Source organism: Rhamphochromis sp. 'chilingali', assembly GCF_963969265.1.
Source record: "Rhamphochromis sp. 'chilingali' genome assembly, chromosome: 21".
NCBI lineage: Eukaryota > Metazoa > Chordata > Actinopteri > Cichliformes > Cichlidae > Rhamphochromis > Rhamphochromis sp. 'chilingali'.
Genome location: NC_137949.1, coordinates 11,932,041 through 11,956,859, shown reverse-complemented (window position 1 = coordinate 11,956,859; position 24,819 = coordinate 11,932,041). Strand labels below are relative to the sequence as shown.

Here is a 24,819-nt window from a genome sequence, read left to right as displayed (position 1 = left end):
CGCAAGGCTTTCTGGGAAGCGGTGCGCATGGCAACCAACGTAAACACCAGTGGCCCCCCTCTCCCCCTCCTCCTCGTCTGCCTCTTCTTCCAATCGGCTTTGCAACGGCGCCAAAAGCGGGAGAAAATGGCAAGCTCGGCTCGCAGCGAGGACCACTACTACGAAAGGATAACGTCAGCTCAGCAGAGCATACACGAAAGGTGAGGACAGTTGGTGTTTTCGTATTATAAAGAGCACGGCCCCGTAGAACCGCGGACTCGAGTTGTCACCGTTGCCGTCTGATAGCCTCACCTTACCCGTTAGCTTCCTAGCGAAGTCCGCGTACACAGAGATGAGCAGAAGCTAGTTCTTTAGCCTGCTTACTTGGATTCGTGGATGTGTATAAAGCAGTAACTGATTAGCGTTTGCGTATTAATGAAAGTTAGTCAAGTTCCCATGAAAGTTGCTATCCTGCATTAGCATGTGTGTTATGGAAGCTCGCTGGGTTCATAAGTCTGACGGTTTGGCAATAATTAGCCCAGGAAACCACGGAGGTGCTGGAGCGGTGTGTGTGGGTAACACCTTCTCTGTGCGCTCTGTGTGCAGGGAGAAACGGAGGCTGGAGCTGGAGAGGGAGCTGTTTGCTTACTCCAGATCCGATAAAAGAGCGTAAGTCACTGGTTTGAGTTAAATATCCAATTATATGTGAGTGGACTTTCATCATTGTATATGAAATTGATTTGAAAAAATTCCCATGTATTCATAGATTGACAGCTGTTTTATTATTTTCATTTGGGAATAAACAATCCAGGCATTTGTGTCAGTTTTTATTTAATACAATGTGTACAAGCATAACACTGCTTTAAAAAAAAAAAAAAAAAGATGTAAATCACGTCTCATAAACACCAACATGCCAGGTCCATCCAGCAGGGCTTAGGTTGATGGGCGACTTGAGAATGAGATTTAAATTTAAAACATATTGTGCTTAACCTTTTCTCCTGAGAAGTCGAGCTCTTATTTTCTGACAATGCTCTTAGATAATATTTCTTTTGAATAATAGTTCTCCACTGCCTTCAGCTTACAGATAAAGTGTTCCAAACTGCGCAGTTATCTCAAGGAAATCTGTGACAGGGAAGCACGAGCGAAAATGAGAAACCTTGAGCTTCTGAGAGATGTGGAGTGCATAGAAATTAGCATGAAGGAATATAGTCCTGACCATGCCCCCCTCCAACAACAAAAGGTAGAACACACACATGCTCTGTCTCTCTTTCTCTCTCTCTCACACACACACACACACACACACACATACTCGCTTAAGTCCCGTTTGGGGTCGCATATCTTAACTCCCCCCCTTTGGGGACACCACTTTCTGTATGGTTTAGAAGCAAGCTGGCAACTCAGTTTTACTCACACACACACACACACACACACACACACACACACACACACACACACACACACACACACACACACATTTGCTCAAGTTCATTTGTTCAGTGGAGTAGCTTTTGTCATTATGGAGTCGTACTGAAAGCAGGCTTTTAGTATGAACAAACACTCCTTTCACTGCGGTGGAATCAGATTTGACAGTTGTACTTTTCTTCTGACATTTTTAGATTCACGTGTAATAACCAGTAATTACTGCTGTCCAAGCTGTACGTTTAAGAAAACCGTAGTTCTACGAGGTTAACTTTGGAATAATGGCCGCCCATGCATGTGCAGGTATATATAAAATATATATATTTATTAGGGATGCTGCGTTTTTATAAATGAGCGTGTTGTTGATGCTCATTTGCCTTAATGCCTTGCTGCAATTTTAACAGAGTAGACATTTGCTTGCAATGGCTTGATGTGACAATAGTAAACACTCAAACTGTGCAATTTATCATGACAAGCAAATGAACGGGGGAGAAAACAATGAGCCAGTCAGATTATCACTTAAAACTCAACGACAGTGCTTGACAGCTTAATATCAAATTAACAAAATTGGCTAATTATGACTCACCGAGTTAATTGCCCAATATAGAGACTCTGAAGTGCTCCAGAGATTTAGCCATTCTCTCCCCTCAAGCAGTTGTTTTATTTCCTCTTGATGCTTTATGAGTCCTGCATGTTTGCTGTTATTTTGGTCGTCCTGTTGCACTTTGTTTCCATTGTGTAAAATCAACCACGGTTTTTTTCTGGTTGAACCGTGATGCTTTTGGTACAAAGAAAAACACATTTCTCAAACAGACAGTGAGTATATATTCCCTCTCCGATTAGCATGTATATTTATCTAGATTTTATTGTATTTGTATTTTTGGTATTTGTGCTGTATGTTAAAAGACACATTTTTTAAAGGTCTGTTTTTGTAATTTAAAGGTGTGGCAAAGGTTCTGTTGGAGTTGGCAGTAAGGCAGTGAGTCCGCCCGGCCAAATGAAAATGCTAAGGGGTGTCAGCGTCTGCATAGAGGACACTCACTTAGGAAAACCCTCTGTTACTGATAGGGGCTGCTTTCAGCTACTTTCCTTATTTTTTTTCCCCCCACTTTTACACCACATCCAGCTAATATTCAGACAGGTTAGACGAGTTTGCATGACACATGCCAGTTGAATATTAAAGAAGTCATTTATCTTTTAATTATTAATTCAGTCTTATTTCATACAGGCTGAGTGTTTGAAAAAGATTTCCAAATTTATGGAAGCAAAGAAGAAAATGGAGCGGGAACCAGCAAAGGTATGCAATAGCATGTGATCACACACATCACATCCTTTATGTATCAGGTAACCTGCACTCTGTTTGTTTGTTTTATATTTTTTGGATGATAAATGGTACTTATTTCTTTTTTTCCAATGTTTAAAGGTTTATGCTAATTTCAGTTCTATCAAGTTACGTTTTTAGGTTTGGAATAACAAAGGAACGTAGACATTATGCCTGGTAAATCTGTAGAGTCTACATTTAAACTGTGTATCTGTAATAACACAGGTGTCTAATCCTAGCTGCTGAATCTGTACAAGCGATGTAGTTCAAGCCCATGGCTGCTTTCTCCCTTCACTTAAAGCAGTTAAAGCTCTTTTAGATGAAATGTCTAAGACATCTCATAATAACTTGGAGCATGCTGTCTAGAGCAGTCACTTGTAACTGTGTGCAAAACCCCCCTCAGTCTGTCGATATTGTAATGAGCAAAATGGTACCGTCACTCCATTATGCATACAAGCCATTGGCTGGCAGTGTGCATGTCCCTCAGGCTGCAGCATTCATTAAGGGAAGCTTACCGGGCTGAAAGCTGGAGACAGATGATAACGGGATATGATTTTCATATTTAATACATTCCTTGGAAGAGCACACGCGTGCCGCAGATTGATAGAAGAATCAATTGCTACTTTAGTGAAACACTTTCTACTTTGCCCTGCAGCTACCGATGGAATCACTCAGCCAAGAAATTAACTTTTCCTCTTTTTTTACCTACTTTGTGGATCTGCTGGGCAGGCTGCATGGTTTACAGTGAATGTTATTAAGCAGCTAACTGTTTGGTATTTAAGACGCTTATCAGAAAAGAAACAGAAGCCATGCTTTTTGTTATTATGTTTGGAGGGAGGCTTTTTTGCTTCTCTCTCTCCCCGCCCTTGGTGACATTGCAGACATGAATCAAAACTTGTCTAAAGGATTTCTAATAAGATTAAAAGTTAAAACATTGATCCTGAGACATTCTTTTGAAAAATGTTGTGAAAAGAATTCTGACCTTGGCCCAAATAAGCTACATTTATTCAAATTTCTAAAGTGGATAGCTGACATACTTGAGTTGAAATTCTTTCAAAATAGCACTTATTTAACTGAAACAAGAACTTTGACATTTTAAGCGATCCATATTCATGCCTGGAAAAAAATATTTTATGAGGTAATGAAAAATTTAGCTGATAAAATGAATATATTGTGTGTGTGTGTGTGTTTGTTTTCTTCATGAGTGCAGGCTGAAGCTGTTCGTGCACAGCACCAGGACGGATACGTCTCTCACCCAGCTAAGGATTTTAAACAAGCACCAGTGGAAATTTTTATGGGCCACCAGACCTCCAGAGGGCCTGATGCAGAAGCTGGCAGCACAAGTGTACACTCACACCAAGCATTGCATCATTCACCCAATCGCAGCCTGCACTCCCGCGAGCGTCTACCAAGTGGCCTTTTGAAGGACTTCACAGTCGGCGGAGAGGATGCCGCCAGCAACCGAGCACATTTATCAGATGACATTTCAGGCTCAAACGATTCCCCTGACGACGGTAATTTGAGTGACAAACATGAAAGAACGATGGGGCCGCTCCCATCTGTTCGTGCCTTAACAGGCACAGCTGGCGGTGTGGCTTTTGGAAGTGATGATGAACGGGAACCTTCACCTTTGGCGACCTTGACAGGGCCTGAGAAGAATCCATCTCCTGGCAGCAGAAGCCCGACGAGGACTCAGAATTCCATCGCAGAACACACCGACTCCAAAGAGGTGGCTCACGAGGCACGCACGATGGAAGATGAAGAGAGAGGTCACGGCCATTTGATGCTAAAAACCACTTTGGGAAAAGAAGCTGAAGAGAGAACAGGTTTGCAGTGATCTTTCTGTCTGTGCTAGAATCTTTTAAAGCACTTTTTTTCCTTTACACTACATTGTATATTTACATCCAGGTAAAAGTGAGAGTGTCAGCACACTGAGTTCAGATGTGGAGTTGTCAGAGAGCACTGCTAGTGACCTGTCTATTTCTCTGACACAATCTGAGCTGGAGGAGGATGCACCAGAGGGTGGGGCACATGAGGGTAATGATACTCACGGAAGGCGTGATCACAACCAGCACAGTCCTGAATCGTCTCTGCACTCTAATGGCTCCAAGAAAACACTCCACTTAAACAGCAAAGCTGCAGTGGGGGCCTTGAAAAGGTACAGTATATATGACTAATGTAGTTTGTTGTCTGACGTTTTCAAAGTGGGTCAGTGAAGAAAAACACTAACATTCTTCCTCAAACGGTGCTCAGTGCAGTCAGCAGCTTCCCTCCCCAAAATTTAAGGCTAAGCGGGCTAAGCAAGGAGAATGTTCTGCATGGCCATGCCGAACCACAGAGGGCTGTTGATGATAGCGAGTGAACACGCCGCAAACTCCTCCTTTCCACCTTCACATCTGAGGCTGACAGAGAGGATTGTGGGAGTCACGGTTCATGCCACCGTCCTCTCTGTAGTTCAGCAGCAGCTGCGGTGGCAGTGATGCATCTTATAGGGAGAGCTGGGGACCTGTCACCAACAATATTGCCATAATCCAAGATAATGCTGTAACAGAGCAATTTTCTGCTTGAGAGACCTCAGGAAGTCCCCAGTGGAGGAGGAAATTTGTGGCACCATAGAGTGCTGTGGAGGGGTGGGCATGTGGACAGCACTTACAGCCACAAATCCTTAGCGTGATGATGGCCTCTGAGTTGAAGGATCATTTTGGATGGGGTTAGAGCCACAGAAAATCCTATGTGAATGTTTGCACGGAGAGCCTTTGCATTTTCGCTACAGTATGAGGTCTTTTATGAACAGCACCTCTTATGCTCTTAAAAAAAACCCTTCATTTTGTGTGCACTTTTTTCTTCACTGTACTCTCAAGGAAAAAAAAAACACTGTTTAATGTTTGCCTTCTCTCTGTTCTTGGGTCACATTATGGACTATATTCTTAAATATTATTTCTTTTTCTGTAATTACAAAAATAAATAGTAATTTCTGAGCATTATTGGTATGAAAGGCTTTATTTTTTAATTGGTCTGCTCTCTGTGAGCATCAAAAATATTGTGGAGGATTATGTTTTCTCTCTGAGAGTGCTGCATGTTTGTTTGTGCCCGACTGTGTTTATGTGTGGTCGACTATACTTTTTATAGCATGACCCCAAGAGGAGCCTCAGTTAGGCTGTGCTGGGTAGACAATGGCGTTGGCTGCAGCTTTCATTGTTAACACGGAGAGCTTCTTTGTATGAGGAGAAAACCAGAGGCTTTGATGTAAACCTCGCAGAGCATCCAGTCTCTATCCTGCGTGTATTTCTCTTAAGGTTAAAGCTTATATCGCCCCAACAGTCAGGGAAAAACAACCTATTTCTCCTACAGACTCAAATATTGTATAGTTTAATTTTTAATACCATCACAATGCCCTCAACGTGCTTTGCTCTCACATGTGTTGTCTGAAGTGCTGCATGGGTTTGATTGATTGGTGACAGCATGTGATACAGTTAACACTGGCTTCTTAAAAATCCCAGTTAATCCCACAGATGGAGCTTAAAGCGTATAGGATTTTGAAAAAATTGTAATTGCAGTGTCATTAGGGCATTGCTCAGGTATTTTTTTTCCTGTGGCTTAAATTCTAGTTTAGCAAAGGTCTCGCAAATTTTCACTCTGTATTTTCTTAGGTGAATTCTGACAGCGTGCTGGGCCTATCCCAGATTTAGGCAGGTGTAACTGCACTTAGTGTGTGCTGTTATTACTTGTGGTTATATTTTCCGTGTCCTTTTGTGTGTTACACTTGCTATTTGTGCCTGGATGGTGAGATTCGCCTGACACCAGTCACTCAATGGTGAGGCCATTCCATGTGATAAATAACCCCAGAGCCACAACTCGACGCTGTAGAGCAATACTGCTGCAGAGAGGCTGACCTCTTCCTCCTGGCTAACAATACACTCCTGATGATGTGGACACACGGACAATAGTAGCATCTAAAGTGAGGTTAGAGACCTTGACATGAAAGCTGGCAACAATACAGTAAAGAGAGAGGTTTGCAGGAAAACACAACTAATTCACTTTCTCACTCTCTAAAGGTCTCTTTTTGAAGAGCGTTGATAAATAAAGTGGAAAGAGAAAGATGACTATTTCAAGGCCCACGCTGGCAATAAGGGAAAGGGGAAAAAAAAGACAGAGCTTTTGCCTATTCTACTTCAGCCACACTGAAGAGGACTTGGCACAGATGTATTGCACACTACAGAATGTCATGGATATAATTCAAGCTGCCAGCTTAATCAGGATGTTACCAGGAAACAACCTGCAAAAAAGAGGGAGCAATTGTTTGCTGACCCCTAACCCAAGAGCCCATTACAGATTGTCATAAATTCTTTTTGGCCTCTTTTTATGTAAGGGGGCTCAGGATCTCTCGGCTTGGGGTTTCTGGGAGAATTCAATGAGGGCCACCCAGAGCTTAATGCTCAAGAAAGAGATGGATTCTCAATATCCACATGCATTAGGCATCCATTTCTCATTTTGTAGCCGCACACAGGACCAGATTAAAGTGTAAATCTCTCACCAAAGGAAATCATCCAGAGGCCCCTCTTTTTCCGTACACTTTTATGCACGAGCTACAACCGGTAATGGAGTTTAACTGTAACGTCATATTACTCGTTTCGAGCATTATTTCGCAATTTAACCAACTCTGCTCGATACCACATTAATTCAGCAGCAAACAAGCTCCGGATCTGAATGCTGGTTTTGTCGAGCTCTTCGCTTGCAACCTGTTATTACACGTGGCAAAATCAACGAACACGGTGAACTGTTGAAAAGCTGTATTGTGGAAGTTTAATGATCACATTCTCCAGCAAGCCTTGAGTACCTCAAGGAAATCGCCCGGAAAAAATGTTATCATAGTTTTATTTTCATTTAAAAAAATATCAGACCTATCGATCACGTGACCTCTTCCATTTTTTTGTTCATTCACCACACTAATAGGTAATTTATTTTAAGTCTCTCCCAGGAAGGACTCTTTAATCTGCTAGACAGCATTGAAGGACGACTTCGCAGCGAACAGGCCAGTGTGTACGGGGATTCTTCTGTCGATGGACTCGAGCTCAGTAGAATTATCAGGTACACCCTTAGTGTCTTTCTTCAAACTTTTTAAAACTTGTCTCCCCATGTCTGAATGAAATGCTACACATATTTATTTAAGGGGGCAGTTTGTGCAGATGAGGAAAACATATTATCCTTCTGCCGAGGGCTCTCACATTAGATGAAGTGCCATTACCGCCATGCGTGCATCTTTATTTCTGAGGGGTTTTCAGACACGTGGGATTGTTATAGTAACCGCTCTGCTGAATTGTTACTGGGCAGAGAGAGCATTGTGCACATGATTTATTAGATAAAGGTTGGTTTTTGTAGAAGATTTTTCTACGTCACGATTCATTTACAGCAGTAGTGAAATACTGATTAACAAAGGCGAAGCTCTCCATCTGTACAAACGTCACATTTGTGAACGATGTCAACAACATCTTGGGCCATTTTGTGTCACAACCCTTGGTAGAGCGTTTAGCCATGCTGTGATATTATGTGAGCTGGAGTGCATGCGCCTTGATGTGTGTGATTATACTCATATTGTGTGTGAAGTATTAGCAGTTGTTCGATGTATGCTGTGTACTCCTGACCTGCTGGCAGAGCCCAGAGCTCCATGGCAATAGCTGACTGCTCTCTATATATTGGGAAGCCTTTGTGACGATGGAGCGGGCTTGAATGACGAGGACCTTGGAGCGTGTGGAGCAGTCGTCCTTCATGAGCTTCAGAGGTTGTCATGGAGCACAGAAAAGGGCTGCCTGCTACCACAGGATCTGGTGTGTGCTCATCAGGCCAGCACTGAGCCTAATGAAATAAGGTAAGGCTCCTGGTTTGTCTGTGAATCCTGCGCCAGAAACTGACATCAGCCTGTGCATGTTTTTTATATTATGGATTCATATGTTGCAAAAACAAAACAAAACCACAGGCTGGCTTATTTGTGTGCAGTTGCAGTTTTTGTTTAGGGTTATATTTTCATTTACTTTTGAATTGTGATGATGTAAAAATTATGCTTATATACATGTTATGTAAGCGTATTCATTGTTGCTGTTTATATATAGATCTATGATAAAATGTTGGTGATATTTTGGGTGTTGCGTGATTATCTACTTGTACCACCTCACAATGGAGTCGTTCAGAGCACAAATATCAGTGCTGTAAAAGCTGCAGAGTTCAATAGATATTTGTCTTCTTTTCTTCAGGAAAGTAAACCACCTTACAGTACGCATGGATGGCTGTGTGTGCATTTGATTTTATGTTACTATTATTATTATTTTTTTCCTTCACTAGACTGTGGGGAGGGTCATGCACTTACAGCAGTCAGAGAGATTTCATGCTACTATTTGATACAGTCTCCCTTGTCCACAAATGTAAAAGGTCATCTTTGGTGTCACCTCACACAGTAACACTGCGTGGGTGAATGTCATGAGTAAATTAAAATGCCCTATCTGCGACTTCCAGTCCTTTGGATAATGAGTAGTTATACTCTGAGCTAAATCCATGCTCTGCTTCAATACTCTATTGATTTCACTGAGACCTTTCCTGCTATATAGTCAATTCAAAGGAGCACATCTAACAGTGTCCCCCCTCTTTCCTCTGGAGATCCCTCCTGGCTGACCTCGACCTTTTTATTCAGTTTTTCAACCTGAATCAATTTTGCTGTCTGTGTCTATTCAGTGTTAACTGGAATTCATTAATAATCCATCACCTCTGAGTTGTTTTAGGATAACCCTTTCTAAAAAGGCTGCTTAAAGGAAGAGCTCTGAGAAATGCTTTATACTGGAGGTGTTCCAAACTTTTCAGCTTCTTCACTTTTCTTGATTATCTAATTATCTTTTACTTTGTGCGGGTATAATTATGATTTATGTTCGTATTTCCTGCTGTGTGCTCAATAACAAAGCCGCTATTTCTCTCCGTCTAATCCCACCCCCATCCTCACCGCAGCACCAGCCTCCCTCCTAATGCTGCTCGGCTGTGGGATCGCTGGTTCAAGCACGCCCTTGTGCTCAAGGAGCGCCGCGTCCTCAGCACTGAGCGCTTGGTCCAACTGTTCACGCCGCTGCTGCTCAGCCGTCATGCCACCTACAGCCACCAGGTAGCGTCGAAGGCACATCCACTCCAGTGACATGCACACAAACAAACAGGAGGTCACACACTTGCATCCCGAAAGCACACTGATATCTGCACAGAAATATGGCCCCCTTTTTCCCCTCTTCTTTCCAAATGAGCGAGTGTTTTTGTTTCTCTGCTTGTTCCTTTGCGTGTTTTTTTTTTTGAAGAGGAGTGCAGTTACTGCTAAATGCCCTCTTTGTGTCTCGTGCTGGAAACTAAGCCCTGGCCTCCTGCTCATCAGATTGCTCCACACATTGACCTAGACAGAAGGGAAACCCTGACCCATGTCGTAATCGCAAATTACAGCCTCAGCTTGGCTTCTTTCATCTCATGTGGTGTATTCATCTGAGAAACACTTGCTTTTAATTTAGTATTAGCCAAAAGTATAGCCGTCAGTTGGGTCTGATTGAACGAGGGAGCCATTTGGACCTTCTACTCAATGGGATTATTTTAAATTTCCCACTCATTGACCTTGTGGATCATGCTCAATTAAACAAAGAAAGAAATGACAAAGAATATTCCCACTCAGAGCTCAACGATGATGTCAAGAGACATGTCAGCAAACCCACTATCTGGCTGCCAGAGTGATTATCTACACATGCAGGTTTTTGTCTTATTAATTTTTGTGGATTCATGTTATGTGGGTTCTTGTGGCTGTAGTATTGCTGACGCAGTGAGAGAAGCAAAGAGGGAGACTGTGCAGCCTCTTAAAAGTATGCACTGACAAAAGGAAGAGGGGTGCTGCCATCGAAATCATTGTATCCAAGCACATGAGGAAAAGCCTGAGTGGAAATCTTTCTTTCTCTTCAGCGTCCTCACTCCATCTCCATCTATTTCTCCGTCTCGTCCTCCCATTTCTCCGTCTCTCTCCTCTCTGTCCTCTCACACAACAGCTTACTCTCCACACACACAAGAGAAAACAGAAATTTCCATTCACATCTTGCCACACAGCCTGGCTACTCTGACAAATGGGAGCATGCAGCTCGCATGCACACACTCAAAGAGGCCCTTTGAATATTCAAGTGCTAACAGTTGCATTCATTGATATTTAAAATGCAGTGGGTCTGCGAGAGCCCTCAACCCACGGTACATTTGACTAAATCTAAAAAAAGGAACAAAGAGGGATATCGGGGACAAGGATCAAGACAGTTTTTATTGTGCAGCAGCATCAAATACCAAGTGGCAAACTCAGATTGTCCTGTGTTTGCGTCTCTTCTGCTCTCTGCAAATGAAAGCGTGAACATTGTCAGTCATAACTGTGACCCACTGATAACAACTTACAATGCACTTAAAGTTTGTCACTGTCAAAATCCTCCTGATCATCTCCATATTAGCGCTCATTAAAAGTTGCAAATGGCCATCTGAGGCTGAGAGGCAGTCTTTGATCACAAAAGAGAAATGGTGATGGCAGGATTTGATACGGGGGAGGGAAGAAGGAGAGAAAGGAAATCGGCATGTGGCATCTCGCTGCTCCCCATCTCCTGGAACAGCTCCTCTTAATTGTGTATCCTCATCTCCACAGAGATAAAAATGAGCAGAGTGGGAGGAAGAGAGTAGTTTGTCTCAATCCTCTCAGCCAAGAGGGAAGATATCTGGGACGTGTTGCACATTAACACCGGGGTGATTGCATTCTTTAGGCAGTTCTCTAATCTCATGGATGAAAAGAGAGAGTGAGAGGAAAAAAGTGTGATTGAGAGGGAGAGCGGGAGCAAAAGTGTGCGAAATCATCTTTTTTGAGTTAAACGAGTGAGACAATTTCAAGTTATTTTCTCTTGCCGTTTGAACACGCATTACAGCTGCACCTCTGTGCGAGCAGCCATGGCCAAAGTAAATGACTTGCCTAATCGGCGAGAGTTCAATTTGACACTTCCTTCACAAAATGAGAACAATTAAGAGTGTGGTTTTAATTTGTGCTGCTCGCAGGCCAAAGTGCTGCTGAGGACACTTCTGTCCCGGTCCAGTGAGGAGTGCCCCTCAGCAGAGGACAAGAGTGACTTATCTTCTTTATGTGGTCCTCCTTCTCTGCTGGCTGATGGGGATGCGAAGCCTGCCAGGCCCGTATGGAAGCAACGGATCCAAGGTCACTGAAGATGATTGGTATAATATCACATGATCAATTCTAATTATGAAAATGATGCTAATGAAACGTTAATATGGGTTTGGGTTTTAACAAAACATCCAGAATGGATCTTTGTGATTCCACGCTGTGATAAGTCATTGTGTCACATGTAACAAGACCATTAATTGGAAGAAATATGGACTTTTTTTTTCTGGAGACCAACTCTGCAGAGTACTAAAACTTCCCTTTCATGAAAGAAATCAATTTCACCATAGAGCTTCTTTTTTTTTTATATATATAAATCCCTCACAGCGCAGTTTTCATACAGCCATCCTTTCAGAGCTAAAGAAAGACCCCCCCATTCCCATTTCTATCCCTAGACTCCCTTCTTCCCTGCCATTGCTTCTCACTATGCGCTTCCCTTTCTTACAGAACTACAAAGTGCTGAAGAGGACAGCCAGGACGAAAGCCCTGTGGAAAGTGGTCCTATTAGAGGTAAAAAGGCATTGCCGGTGCCCCAGCATTCACACTGTCCTTATGTTGTGGTTTGTTTTCTTCCCACTGCAGTGAATAATGGGCTCTTTTACACAATGGCTGAGGCAGGATGATCAAGGTGAATCCAGGGTCAAAGTCCCACCTGAAGAGCTGTGCTAGTTCTCTCTAATTATCTCCGAGAAAACACTAGCTGTGTTTTCAGCTCGGTCTGAGGCATTCTAGCAAAATTGATAATTCACTGCCCCAGCATAATGCGGCCGCTTTAATTGTCAGGGCGCCAGGGTGGGAAGCGCAAAAGATCTGTCATCGGTTCTCATTATCTTCTAAACAATGCTCCGGCAAGGCTGGACTTAAAATACTAGATGTGACGGCATCCTGGAAGCAGTTGGTGTGCCCATCCCTCAGCTGCACCTCTGAAATGTAAAGCAATCCTATACTACCCTTGGCTATCAGATTTCCTACTGGGTTTTTCATGTGTCCGCATCCCTAAGGTGCACAGCCAGCAAAATGAGTCCAGTTTCCAATCGCTACACTTAATCAAAAGAGACATAACCAGCTAAAGATTTTGCAAGGGAAGGATTTTGCTGTGCTGAGCGACATCAATGTCACAATCAAAAACGGTGACCTTGGAACTGATAGTAATTGCCAAAACATGCACGCCTGTAGACCTGCTGGGGTTTTTGAGACTACGTGTAAAAGCAGTGGCTGTATGAAGTGGAGATTGGAATGCACTGTAAACATGGTATGGCTTTCAACAATGATTAAAACCTATGTTTTTATTGTGAATCCTAGCTGAAACTGTTAGGACTTGGTCACAGAAGATCACAATTTTGCTTTGCCTTTCACATTCTTTCTTTGAATGTGTACTTTTTGTAACATCAGTGAGATAACAGCCCATTTATTATGTACTTCTGTTCTGTTGATTTTTGCCAGCTCAGTCTCTCTCCTCCACTCAAATATGATACCGTTTTTAGTGTCACGGAAAGTAATTACAAGTGTTTCTTTTATTTTTTTAAACACAAAATCAATCATTCCCTTCCTGGTAGGGGATGCTGAGATAATGTGAGATGCTGATTGCTGTCTCATGGAAACTGTTGCTGCATACTGTAGGCTTGAATCAACAGTTTAGCTGAATGAGCAGAGTGTTTCTCACCCACTCTGTTAAGTGATGAAACCAAAAACACAAAAAAAACGGAGCCACTGAAGCGTGTTGTCTCATCAAACACAGAAACCTGTGAAAGTTGGAAACCTGGGTTATAAGCAAATATTTGACCGTGACTTTGTGTGTGTGTGTTTGTGCCTGTGTGCGTCCACGTGTGTCCCTAAATAGAGACAAAAGCATATCAGTTACTTAAACAATCAGCCATGATGGAAAGGCGGCAGAGTTCTGAAGAGGAGGAGGAGGATAGCCTCTCAGGTAAGGGATGTGGTCCACTCTTCCAGTCAAGTAGGGAACAACTGGAGCCTAATCATTGGTTACCAAGGAAATACGTGGACATGAGAAGCAACAGTTCTCTTCTATGCTCACATTTCTGCTCAGTGAAGTTTCAACAAATCCCATTTTTATCCCATTTTAACTCCACAAAACATATCATAGATTTTAGTTATCACATGATTTGTGATATGCGCCATATTCAGGGTGGATGCAAGAACTTCCAAATGGATTGTTAAAAAACATACTTTGAATACGAATTCACTGTACTCATAGCATAGCACTGCTATTAGCCTTACATGTTTCTATATAAGTATACAAGGTAAATTAGCTTGTGATGAGATCAATCAAGAAATCAAATGGTTTCATCCAGCCCTGTTTGCTCTTTTAAGGAATAAATCATGGCCATGAAGAGGACCTGCGGAGGGCCAAAAGCTCCTCACATCAAGACCCTTACCCTCGGTAAGAACATTGTTATTATTCAACGGGCCACACGAAATGGGCCACCAGACACCAAAGTGGTTGATGTACATTTGCATGGCTGCTCTCATAATTCCCTGTTCATTTCCATAAGATCAAGGGGGTGCCACCCATTAACTCGCTTACAAAGACAAAAGGTCCCTAAAGCCCCCTCTTACTCACCGTTTGCTGGGTTCAACCAGGTTTTAGAATTCAAAAGCAGATCGGCTACCACAAAAATAAATTGGAGCCCTAAACTGTCTTCAGGCTTGTTGTCGAAATGCAAACATATCACGTCAAGAAGAGAATCGGGGACAACGCTTTTGGAAGAAGCCGGCTCGAGTGTTGACAAGGACAAATGTCCTTTCATTTTTCACCCTTGAAACATTTTTAGGCTGGTCAAATCAGAGCTCTAAGTGGTTAAGAAAAGAACATCTAATGATAAATAGCTCAGTGGAAACTAACCACGCCACGGTTACATTTGAATATCAACACGACTTCATCAAATCTGCAATTGCATGTCAGGTCCTCAGAGCACCTCTTCACTGCAAACCATTTGGGCTCTAGTAATGGCTGGGTAAACGTTATGAGGAATAATCTTCTCTGATTTCATGTGATTACTGGGCACCATGCTGACACAAGGGCTGAAGTCTGCATCTCCCTGGCCTGGCAAGCAGGCGCTCCCAGTCTGCCTATTAGCCCAGGGAAGGGTCTAATGGCCTGGCTCTATTGTGGTCCTCATAGCTGCTGATGTCTGCCACTACCAGCCCGGGTGACCAACCTCTTTAATAAACATGAGCCAATTTTGGGCCCAGACCCTCTCAGATGGTGCCCATCTCCCTGTCATTAATGTGCATGGGAAGTCCGCAATATCTGTGATTAAACAAAATTTGCAGAACAGAAATTAGACTGCAAAACAAAATGCCACGAGGAGTTATGAGACACAAGTTGTGTACACAAGAGAAATTGGAAAAACAGGTAGTTATGCATGGCCAACACTTTATTCCAACTGGAGTGTGGAAGGAAGCACCAAGCACGTCTTTGGTCATACTCGGAGTGGCTGTGCGCCCTGAATAGACATTTACTGATAAAAGAACTTTAATTGTAAAGCAGTGATATTGGACTCCTCTATGTAAGGATCCAGGTCAGAGATCAGAGTCTGAGTTAAAACAGCTCGTGCACAGATGATGCTGTAATTAGTCCATATTAAGTAATGTAAAGTAAAATGATATTACATCATAACATTTGCCCTGCTCAGTTCAGTTTTATTTATGTCCACTTACAACATATATTTTTAATAACCCTTTCAGGCAGTTTTGAACAATATTTCTCTTATTATTAGACTGATAAGTTTTATGTTGTCTTCTCTAGTTCTTAAAAATAGATAAATCCCTGATGCTTAAACACAGTGGGGGAGGGAGGCAATACAATGCAGAGGATGCTGGAGGAGATGGCTGGTTGGACATGGAGAGGGTTTAGTCACAAATAAACTTAGTGAAGTAAATGACAGCTGTTGGGACAGTTGGATTTCCTTTGGATCACAAATACAATTTTTGTTTCATTTTAATGTTCATCTTGACCCAACACCCATCTCTTTGTTTGGAAGGATTGTGTTTTTGCTTTTTGTTGTGCATTTCCAGAACAGGTTTCATCCTAAATGTAATTTAAAGCAGTATTTTGAAGGACTTTATTGTAACTTGTTTTTACCTGCTGCCGCTCTGATACAGCAATTGCGCCATTTCTCCCTCAACGCTTAGATGTAAGCATTCCACTTACAACAGTCACTTCTTGCTCTTTATTGCTTCCACAAGTGGTCTGGAAGCCCTGTGCTTAAGCAGAGGCGTAACATTGCCCCATTTTCCTCCTTCTTTCTCTTTGCGTCTCGCTCTCTCTCTTACCCTTTTTCAATCTGTTTGCCCCTCTTCCTCGCCGTCTTCCTGTGTTTTCCTCTCCCCTGTCTGTGTTAATTATTTGCTTTATTTTGTCAGCGAGCTGATGAGTGACTTCAAAAGGAGGATGGTGCTGGACTCGAAATAAAAAAATGGCTTCCTCTCTGTTGTCTTAGGCAATAATTATGATTTGCCAGTTAAGCCTAGACTACAGCAGAGGGATTGTAGTTTAAAGCAGAGGCTTTGGTGCAAAAAATGCATTTATAGCCTTTTGTGAGGCTTCTCATTATGTGTGGGCCTGATTCATTAAGTAATTGGTTTGCAGTTGTTTACATGAGTATTAAGGCCTTCTATTCAGGGCCTTTGAGAGATACATTGTGCAAATGTTGCATGTTATGAATGCAGAATGAGAGGCGGGGGGCCAGTGCTATTGGCCAAACACTGCACTCAGCTGAAAAGCGAGAGAAAAGCACTGGGTGCTGCTTTGCATAGCAATGACTGGGGTCTTAATAAGCTTTACAGATTAAATACATGCAGTCTATACAAGATGCAAAGAGATACTCTTAACACATTTATATGTGCTCATTTCACTATTATGAAGTTGGAGAGAATTGGGCTCTTTCATATTCTTTTGCTTTCCAGTGTCTCTCTTTTCCTCGCTCTCTCCCACACAGTGTTTTTCAGTTAGATACTTTTATGGAATGTTCTGTTTATTGTATTATAACTCGCGGGGAAGCGACTGATCTGCAACATTTATGAAGGATTTGTCCATTAGAAATCTTTTGCTGTCTTTGTGAGTAGCAAAGTAAAATCACTTTGTGGTTGAGTGGGGATGAAAGGAATAATGCACGAAGGAGTGAGTCTTAATAAGCAGCTGCACTCCATGTAAAGACCACTTGTTCCCCTTTGTATGCGAGTGCATGCCACTGCTTCCTCTCGTGCAAAGAAACATTGTGCTCCTTTCTACTGTAGGCATTTCAGATGGCACTCCTTTCTTGTTTTTATTTTGGGGTTTTTAATACCTTTTTTATTCCCCCTCCCCGCTCCATCGCGTATCCCCATTTTTGATCCAGAGACGGGGGGGGATGCTCAAGCACATGTGCACAGACACACAAAACAAAATCTGCAGCCATCAGACGGGGTGATGATTGTTGTGCCTAGTGCCTGCTTGACAAAAACCTTGACTCAACAATTAGTGGTTTACAGCTTTGCGTTGGACAACAGGATGTGCTCAAGCATTCGACCTCAGATCATTCAGTGTGTCAAAATCAGAAGCTGTGTGTGTGTCTTTCCTGCACACACACACACACACACACACATATGTGGAGACTATGTGAACATGTCACAATTCACTGGGAGGAGAGATGGAGGGGTGAGAGGGACCAGAGCTGAGAAGGGGGGAGGACACGTAAAAGAGAAAGCAGGACATAGAGGGGGAGAGAGAGACAGTAACGGACAAAGAAGTATTAATAGGTGGAAAATCGCAAATCCAGAATCCAAAAACGACATAAGGAGCACAAAGACAGCAGAATAGTTGGCCGTGTGAGACCGAGCTGCTTTTTACCCATACTGCATCTGTTCTTCTAAATGTTTTTATGGTTATAACGTCAGGCAACAAAGTTGTTTTTCTGTGCGTAAACATTTGACAGTATGTTAGCTGCACCCAGCCCACCCCACCCCCACCACTCCACTACCACAAACAACCATGAATAGATAAAGGCAGCATTTAGAGACTCCAGCCAGAGGAGGTCACTGTGCTGCACTGGCTCTCTGAAACGGATGAATGCCTGATTGCTCTTTTATAAAAGAAGCCGTCTTTCAGGCATTTTCTGTTTCTGTGTTTTCACATTTTATTTGTGATCACTTTATTTAACTTTGGGATTCGTTTAGGTTGACGCAAAACTTTAAAGCCAAAGACGGCACATGTGACCCGTGTTGTTATTGTTCAAAGCAGCTTGGATTCATTTACTCAGATGTTTCTGGTGCTTTATTTTCCTGTTTTCTCTACATTATTGCAATTTTTGTGTCGGACAGCCTGCAAATTTCAGTCCACCCTCGATTAGATGAGGCGTTAAAAAAGTGTAACCTGATCTGTCCTTCATCCATCCCTCACACTGGCTGTCTCCACTAGACTGCCACCAGTCAGGACGAGAGCCCGCTGTGTTGAAATCATTGGCCCAGTGCCTCTTTCTCTGAGTTGCAGTACTTACTCATTGCCAGCAGAGAGCACTCACATGTTAGAGAGCGCCCACTCACAGTGCACTCATAGTTGCCTCTCACTGTTTGCCCCCACTGAGGGCTATATCCTGCTACCATTCAGGCCTGTTAGAGTACATCTAAACGGAGCCTAAACAATGTTTCTGCAGGGTCATAGCTGGGATGGGAGTAGGAGTTGATGGGAATGATGAGGTGATGGGTCTCCCTTTACCTTTAGACGAGCACAGCCGCGCAAAAGTGCTATTGTGCTATTAGCATTTGTGTGTGGGTGGCAGAAGCTTATAAAAAAAAAAAGCCAGGGTAAATAAAAGCAGTTTTCTAGCTGCTGGCAAGGCTGTGCTAAATGCTTGGTAAGCATTATTTCCTCTTACAGTATTCATTTTCCCTAATGTAACTGGAGGACAATGCATGAAAAAAATCTTAAATATGTCCAAGGACATGGATTTAGTCTCATGACTCTAGCATGAACGTGACCTTAAATTGTAAATTTGACACACTGTCAAGTTAAAATGTGAGATTTTGCTTTTTTTTCCCTGTTCGGTCCAGATTTAACTGTTGCACATGAACACGTTTTAGTATAATAGGTCATATTTAACTTGCAACTTAACTGTGTTAAAAAAAAACTGTATTAGTAGTTTTTATTTGTTTCTCAAGAAAATGAGAAATATTCCATAAAACTGGATCGAGATGGTGCTCACAGAGTCAAACGTAGGATTTTTACAAAAAACAGCAGAGAATTATTTAAAACACAGTTGCAGAAATCCCAGGTACTCTCACATAAGTGAATCACTGTGTTAATCCACAAGAAGTGTGCCAATTTTTTTTCATTATTCAATTTCACTAATCCAGTTTCTGCATGTAAAATATGTGGTAACATGATTGTCCTTGCACAAAAGCGCTATTGTGTTATTACGATGTGTGTGTGTGTGTGTGTGTGTGTGGGTGGCGAGCTTAAAAAAGATGGGGTAAATAAAAGCAATTTTCTAGCCATCAGCAGCAGTATTAAATCCTTGCTAAGCATAATTTCTTCCAATAGTCCTCACATTCCCTAATGTGACTGTTGGTCATAAGTGAAATACAGCTTCAATGGTTTCAAAAAGACTATTCTTTTTAGCTGCAGCTCACAAAACTACTACAGTCTATGTGAAGATGGTTTGTATCCTTATACTTGAGGAACTGATGTATTGCCATCTAACTATAATAAAGGTTTTGTTATTATAAAGTGCATACTATAGTCAACCTACTTGAGTTATTGTGCGACTGTAGCTTTTGTTCATTTCTGCGCTCCTTTAGCTCTACAGCATGAACATGGTTTTTATGCCAAGAGCTAAAGCAGTAGCTTTTTTGTATGTGTGTGGTAGAAGACTAGATACTTACTTGCTGAACTACTACCACAGGCTAATACAGCACACAACAGTAAAGCAGTAAAATGGCACGAAGAGCAAAATGTAAAGAATAGTCTTTGAAGCCTCTGCCATGGACAGATTGTGTTAATCTTAAAGAAGTGTGTCATTTCTAGCTGATGATACCAACTTCTGTTCTTACAATGTGTCATAACATGATATTAAATTTTATATTTATCAGATTTTATATTTCACACACTGTCATTACCTTTGTATTGTAATGACAGACAATGTGTTGTCATAACGCAAAATATAAAAATGTAAAAATACACACACACGCGTGTAAATTTATCATACATTGAAAAACAAGAGTGTTTTACTTGACAAAAAAACAAAATAAACAAGAAGAGAAATTGAGAGAAATACTTATGTGTGTCAAATATATATAAAGCTCATACATTTTAAAGGTTATGTTGAACTCTAATGCAGAGTAGACAAAAAAACTGTTAAAACACGAGATAAACAACAATATGAAACCACTGCAAAGGCCATGAAAAGCGAATGAGTGCGGGGTTGAAAAAGAACATTACAATAGCTGTAATTTGCATCATTTTACACATTACATTCACCTCTGTGTGGCAGAGCTTGTAAAACACTGGCCAGCTCAGTCTTACATATTCAGATCATTGCCTCAATTAAGGGAAACTCAGCAGAAGATGAACTGGCATAAATGTTTATGGAAACTGAATATTAGATTGGTGAGGTCAGATCCAGGCTGGGCTCTCTATGGTAATAGACCCGTCTTGAAATCAGTCCTGTCCCTCACTGAAGTGGAACAGCTGATAGGCCATTCCCATCCCGAGGGGAAGTTCGAGAAAAGAAAAGCCCAATTTACTCGCTGTAACAGCTATTATTGTGGCAAAGGAGAGGAAGTAATGGTATAGATTATTGCTGTATTTTTGCTGCTGCAGGGTCTGGCTGGGATCTGTTGCCTAACCGTTGTAAATGGATACACTATTTGCCGTAGTTTAATGTTTTTACTTTATTCAGTTTAGAAAGCTGAATCGTGATAACACTTGGATTTCCTCATTGTGTCCGTCATGATTTTTGTGCTGTAGTGCAAACAAAGGAAAATAAATCCTGTTCTCTCCAAATAACGCAGGTAATTCATTTTATGCACCGTACAGACAGAAGGTGTTAATGTGTTAAACACACATTAACACAAATTAATTTATCGATGCAGTTCCTCTATTAGCTTGGTCAGACAAACCAGTATATAACACAGTATCATCATTGGTTAAATACTGTTTGAGGATATATTAAAAATCAATAATAGCACTTTAGATCTAAGCCACAATAAAAAAAAAAAAAAAAGATGAATGATCTTTATTTACATAAATGTGTGTATTTAGCGAGATATTTCTACACGAATAAGCACATTTTGGAAATCCACAGCTCTTACATTCAGTTCACCATCAGCTTGCAGGCAGGCTGATTATCTGCTCTCAGGCCATAGCTTTTGTTTTCTCCCCCCACTGCTTTCCTTACTGCTTCCCTGCTTTGATTTTATTGCGTTTTAAGTGCCAGAGGTTCAGTATTCTCTCTGAACAGATGCACGAGTCGTCCAAACGTCCTGTAGGAAGTCCTATCAGCATATGAATGTAAAGGTTATATGCTAGTAATTAGACTGGCTCTGCGGTATATAGCTTGTAGCACAGAGCAATCTGCTCACAGTTAGGAATGGGAGGTGCATCTTTGTTCTCTCATTCGGTCTTAAGTTTAGAAAATAGCAACTGGAACGCAGCCAGAGCAATTTGGTCCTTATACTCAATGTACAGTCACATGTGCCAAGAGGGAGTGATGAGGAGATGAGGGTGATTGAGAGGGTGACAATCAAAGAGGTCACGGGTTTGAATTGATGCAGATGGAAAAGCGGACCAGATTTTTCATCTGTTTGAAACTCTGCATCTTTTTTTTTTTTTTTTATAAGAAAGAATCAAATATAGGAGACCCAACAAATAAGCAGTATGGATGTGTATGCTAACCTGGGCGATGAGGAGGATACATTGTGGGCTTTTGAATAGGCTCTGTGATGATGTAAATTAAAGAGGAGGCCTTTAAAAGTGGAACAGGGGGCCTTATTGCATATGCATCGAGGCAGATCAAAGCCTTTTCGGAGGTCACACATTTACATAGCGATATCACCAGAGCTATGGGAACCTGGCAACCCTGTCTTTGGACTATTTTTGAATAAAGAGGGCCTTGTGGAAGTCCTTTGGCACAATTACACAGGAGTCAAGGAAGTTCCCTTTGCCACGATGGTTCTAGCCATTAAATATCATCTTTTGGAATTAATTAGGCGTCTTCACGCAAGTCTGTTTTGGTTGTTGTACGTATGCCAGTTGGACTGATTTATTTGTCTGTGTGTTTTATTATACTCAGACAAGATTTCTTTTACCTTTGTGAGTTTACACACAAAATGCCAAACATGTGAATGAACAACCACATAGCAAAATCACAAGCGCCTACAATAGGAGTCAAGGGAGTTCTCACGAGTGCACTGTCTGAGTCGAGCCACTAAATATCACCAAAGTTAAATGGATGCTCTTTTACAAAGATTTTATTTTATTCTATTGTACTGCTTTGGTTAGTTTGTGTGTAGTCCGTAACCTGATTACAAAGACTGATATCTGAATTGACGTATTTCACTTGCAGTATTTGGTCATGTTAAAGTTTTCTCTTCATTCTTTTCAGCAGTGAAAAAGTAAATCTCTCTCAAAGAGAGCCTGGGGTCACAACTTCACAAGGCTATTAACTATCTTTGTGTTTCCAGGAGAGAGAAGGCAAGCTCAAAGGCTCATTCTACGCTACAGTCAAAAGGTGAGTGTACACTAAATTATTTCATTTAAGTGAAAACACACAGTGTCAAAAAGAGGTTAATGACACCAAACGGATCACCATAGAGAATCCATGTGTTTACATCTGTGAAATTATTCAAAAATTTAAGCTTCATAAAAATACCATCTATTTGATTAAATTTCTCTCTAAATGCAGCTGGACCTTTTTGAGGATGTCTGTATAAAATGTGACCATGAAGCCAAGTCAGGTTCCTAAAAGATTAATTTGAAGCAAGCGCTACCAACTCAATTAATAAAAAAGCTAAAATGCTTTTATTTTAGGGGACATGCTGTGTCTTTGTCAACTTAAACAACAGCCCTGAACTTTGAGGCATTTAAGGTACTGCTCTAAATAATAAGCAGAGAGAACATTGCTGACTCTACAGTGGCAAAACGATGTTTAATGTTATGAGCTGCAATCAGAGAGTTCCCATGGACCACCAGGCCACCTTAATCAGTGCTGCTACATTTGATTTCATTGAATCGACTGCCTCCATTTGCAGCGCGAGCTGGATCTTCTCCACTGTGTTAAATTGGCAGTGCTTAACTTGATTTTCAAATTTGGGGAATTAAACAAATTGCAGGGAGGCAAATCTGGGGAGAAGAGCTGATGACTTGAGAGAATTGTGTCAGTGGAGCAAAGGAGACCTCCCTATTTTCAGTGCATTAGATGCTTGGAAACAAAGGTATCACAGTGCAGGTTTCGGTTAAATGTTCCTGAGTTGTCTCAGCGTGGGACTCTACACTGACAAACTGATCCTAGGGAATTCACAGTGCACAGCTCTAGGTCCAAAGATGCATAAGAAGATGATCATGAAGGGGAAATTGTCCTAATTTGAAATGAACTACAGTTTGGATTCTTATTGGCCAAGCTCAGAATTTTTTTTATTAATTAGTTATTGGTTGATTTTTTTTGTACATGTACAGCTGTGATCAGACCCAAAATTCTCCAAGCACAAAAGACCTACATTGAACACATACACTGATGAGCTGCAGCATTAAAACCACCTGACTATAATTACGTTCAGACCCCCTTCTGTCACCATAACACCTTTGTCCCATCGGTGCTCGGCGCGGTTTCCTCAACGCAGTTTTGGCGGAGCGCATTATTGCATTGGGAGAGGCTGCTGCTGTCGGGGAGCGCTTTGCCGCGGAGCCATGTTCAGTCTGTAAAGTTTTAAGTATAAAAACATCGACGTGAATGTCAGCAATGAAGCTTTCCCAGAAGACCAATGGGTTGTAAAGACACGCTCACCTGGCAGCGGTTTTAACGTTATGGCTAATTGGTATATAAACTGTGTAAAAGGAAGAATGTTAAGATTCTAAGTATTCCAGTAAGCTCACCTTGACAAAGTGAGTATAGAAATAAAATACTTATTCTCAAGATGTCGACAGTAACGGTCCATTTGAAGCTTGGAGTGAGCATTCTGCCACAATAATGTAATCCTGTGTTTTGTTCTTTGTACCTCTCTGTATAGATTTCTGGGGTCAATCGGATGACAGCAACTCTGAGATTGAAGCAGCCTTGCGTCCTCAACCTTTCAACAGCGATGGCATTTATGACTTCTATGAGTGATATTTCCACTGAGATATTTTTTTAATGTACTATATTATATCACTGCAAAATCTGCGGCAGATTGACTCGTGGTAGTTCACCCGCTGACCATTATTTTAGTGGTCTGCATTGTAAATCGTATGCACACTGTATCATAAAAACAAATAATAAAGTTGACAGCTCTCACGCTGGGTAAAGTATGTGAAGAGTTGTCCAACACACTGATGTTAACCCTGCTTCAGTCTCTTTATCTGAACAACTCTCCCAGCTCATAATAACAGCTCGAAATAGATTAAACTGATCTTTTAAAGCGATTTGTTTGCACTAGGCTGAAAATCATGCATTTTGAATGCCGCAAGCATCTCCGAGTGCTCTACCTCCAGCATGCTCGAGTGTAGTGATGTGAGTCACCTGTGAAATGACAAAGCACAATGGCCACTCTGCACGCTTCTGCGCGACCTGTGAACCCGCTGAAGAGGCCCATCTCCCAGGGCACAAAGTGTTGCAGCACTAACAAACTCTGAATATTTTCAGGCTCTAATAAACGCTCTGCACATATTTTCACAGGCGCTTCTTTAATAATTCTCCTTAAGCCT

The 24,819-nt window shown here is 41.7% G+C and overlaps 1 protein-coding gene across 4 annotated transcripts; it reads left to right on the top strand.

The window, feature by feature from the left end:
* The first annotated feature begins 12 nt into the window (after positions 1 to 12).
* kiz (kizuna centrosomal protein) lies at positions 13 to 24,453 on the top strand. 4 transcript variants are annotated; one of them, XM_080870068.1, is made up of 16 exons: positions 13 to 200; positions 586 to 648; positions 1,057 to 1,219; positions 2,627 to 2,695; positions 3,930 to 4,233; positions 4,366 to 4,545; positions 4,628 to 4,877; positions 7,688 to 7,807; positions 8,421 to 8,585; positions 9,710 to 9,860; positions 11,801 to 11,957; positions 12,369 to 12,431; positions 13,762 to 13,848; positions 14,256 to 14,325; positions 22,605 to 22,651; positions 24,147 to 24,453. In XM_080870068.1, exons 1-16 carry the CDS (start codon positions 28 to 30, stop codon positions 24,242 to 24,244), a joined length of 2,160 nt encoding a protein of 719 aa, XP_080726194.1. In that variant the 5' UTR covers positions 13 to 27; the 3' UTR covers positions 24,245 to 24,453. The 4 variants fall into 4 exon arrangements, 3 of the variants coding, with proteins under 3 accessions (XP_080726194.1, XP_080726193.1, XP_080726195.1); XM_080870067.1 differs by having other exon boundaries at positions 3,930 to 4,545; XM_080870069.1 differs by lacking the exons at positions 13 to 200; positions 586 to 648 and adding an exon at positions 2,341 to 2,539 and having other exon boundaries at positions 1,063 to 1,219; positions 3,930 to 4,545.
* Positions 24,454 to 24,819: the final 366 nt, after the last annotated feature.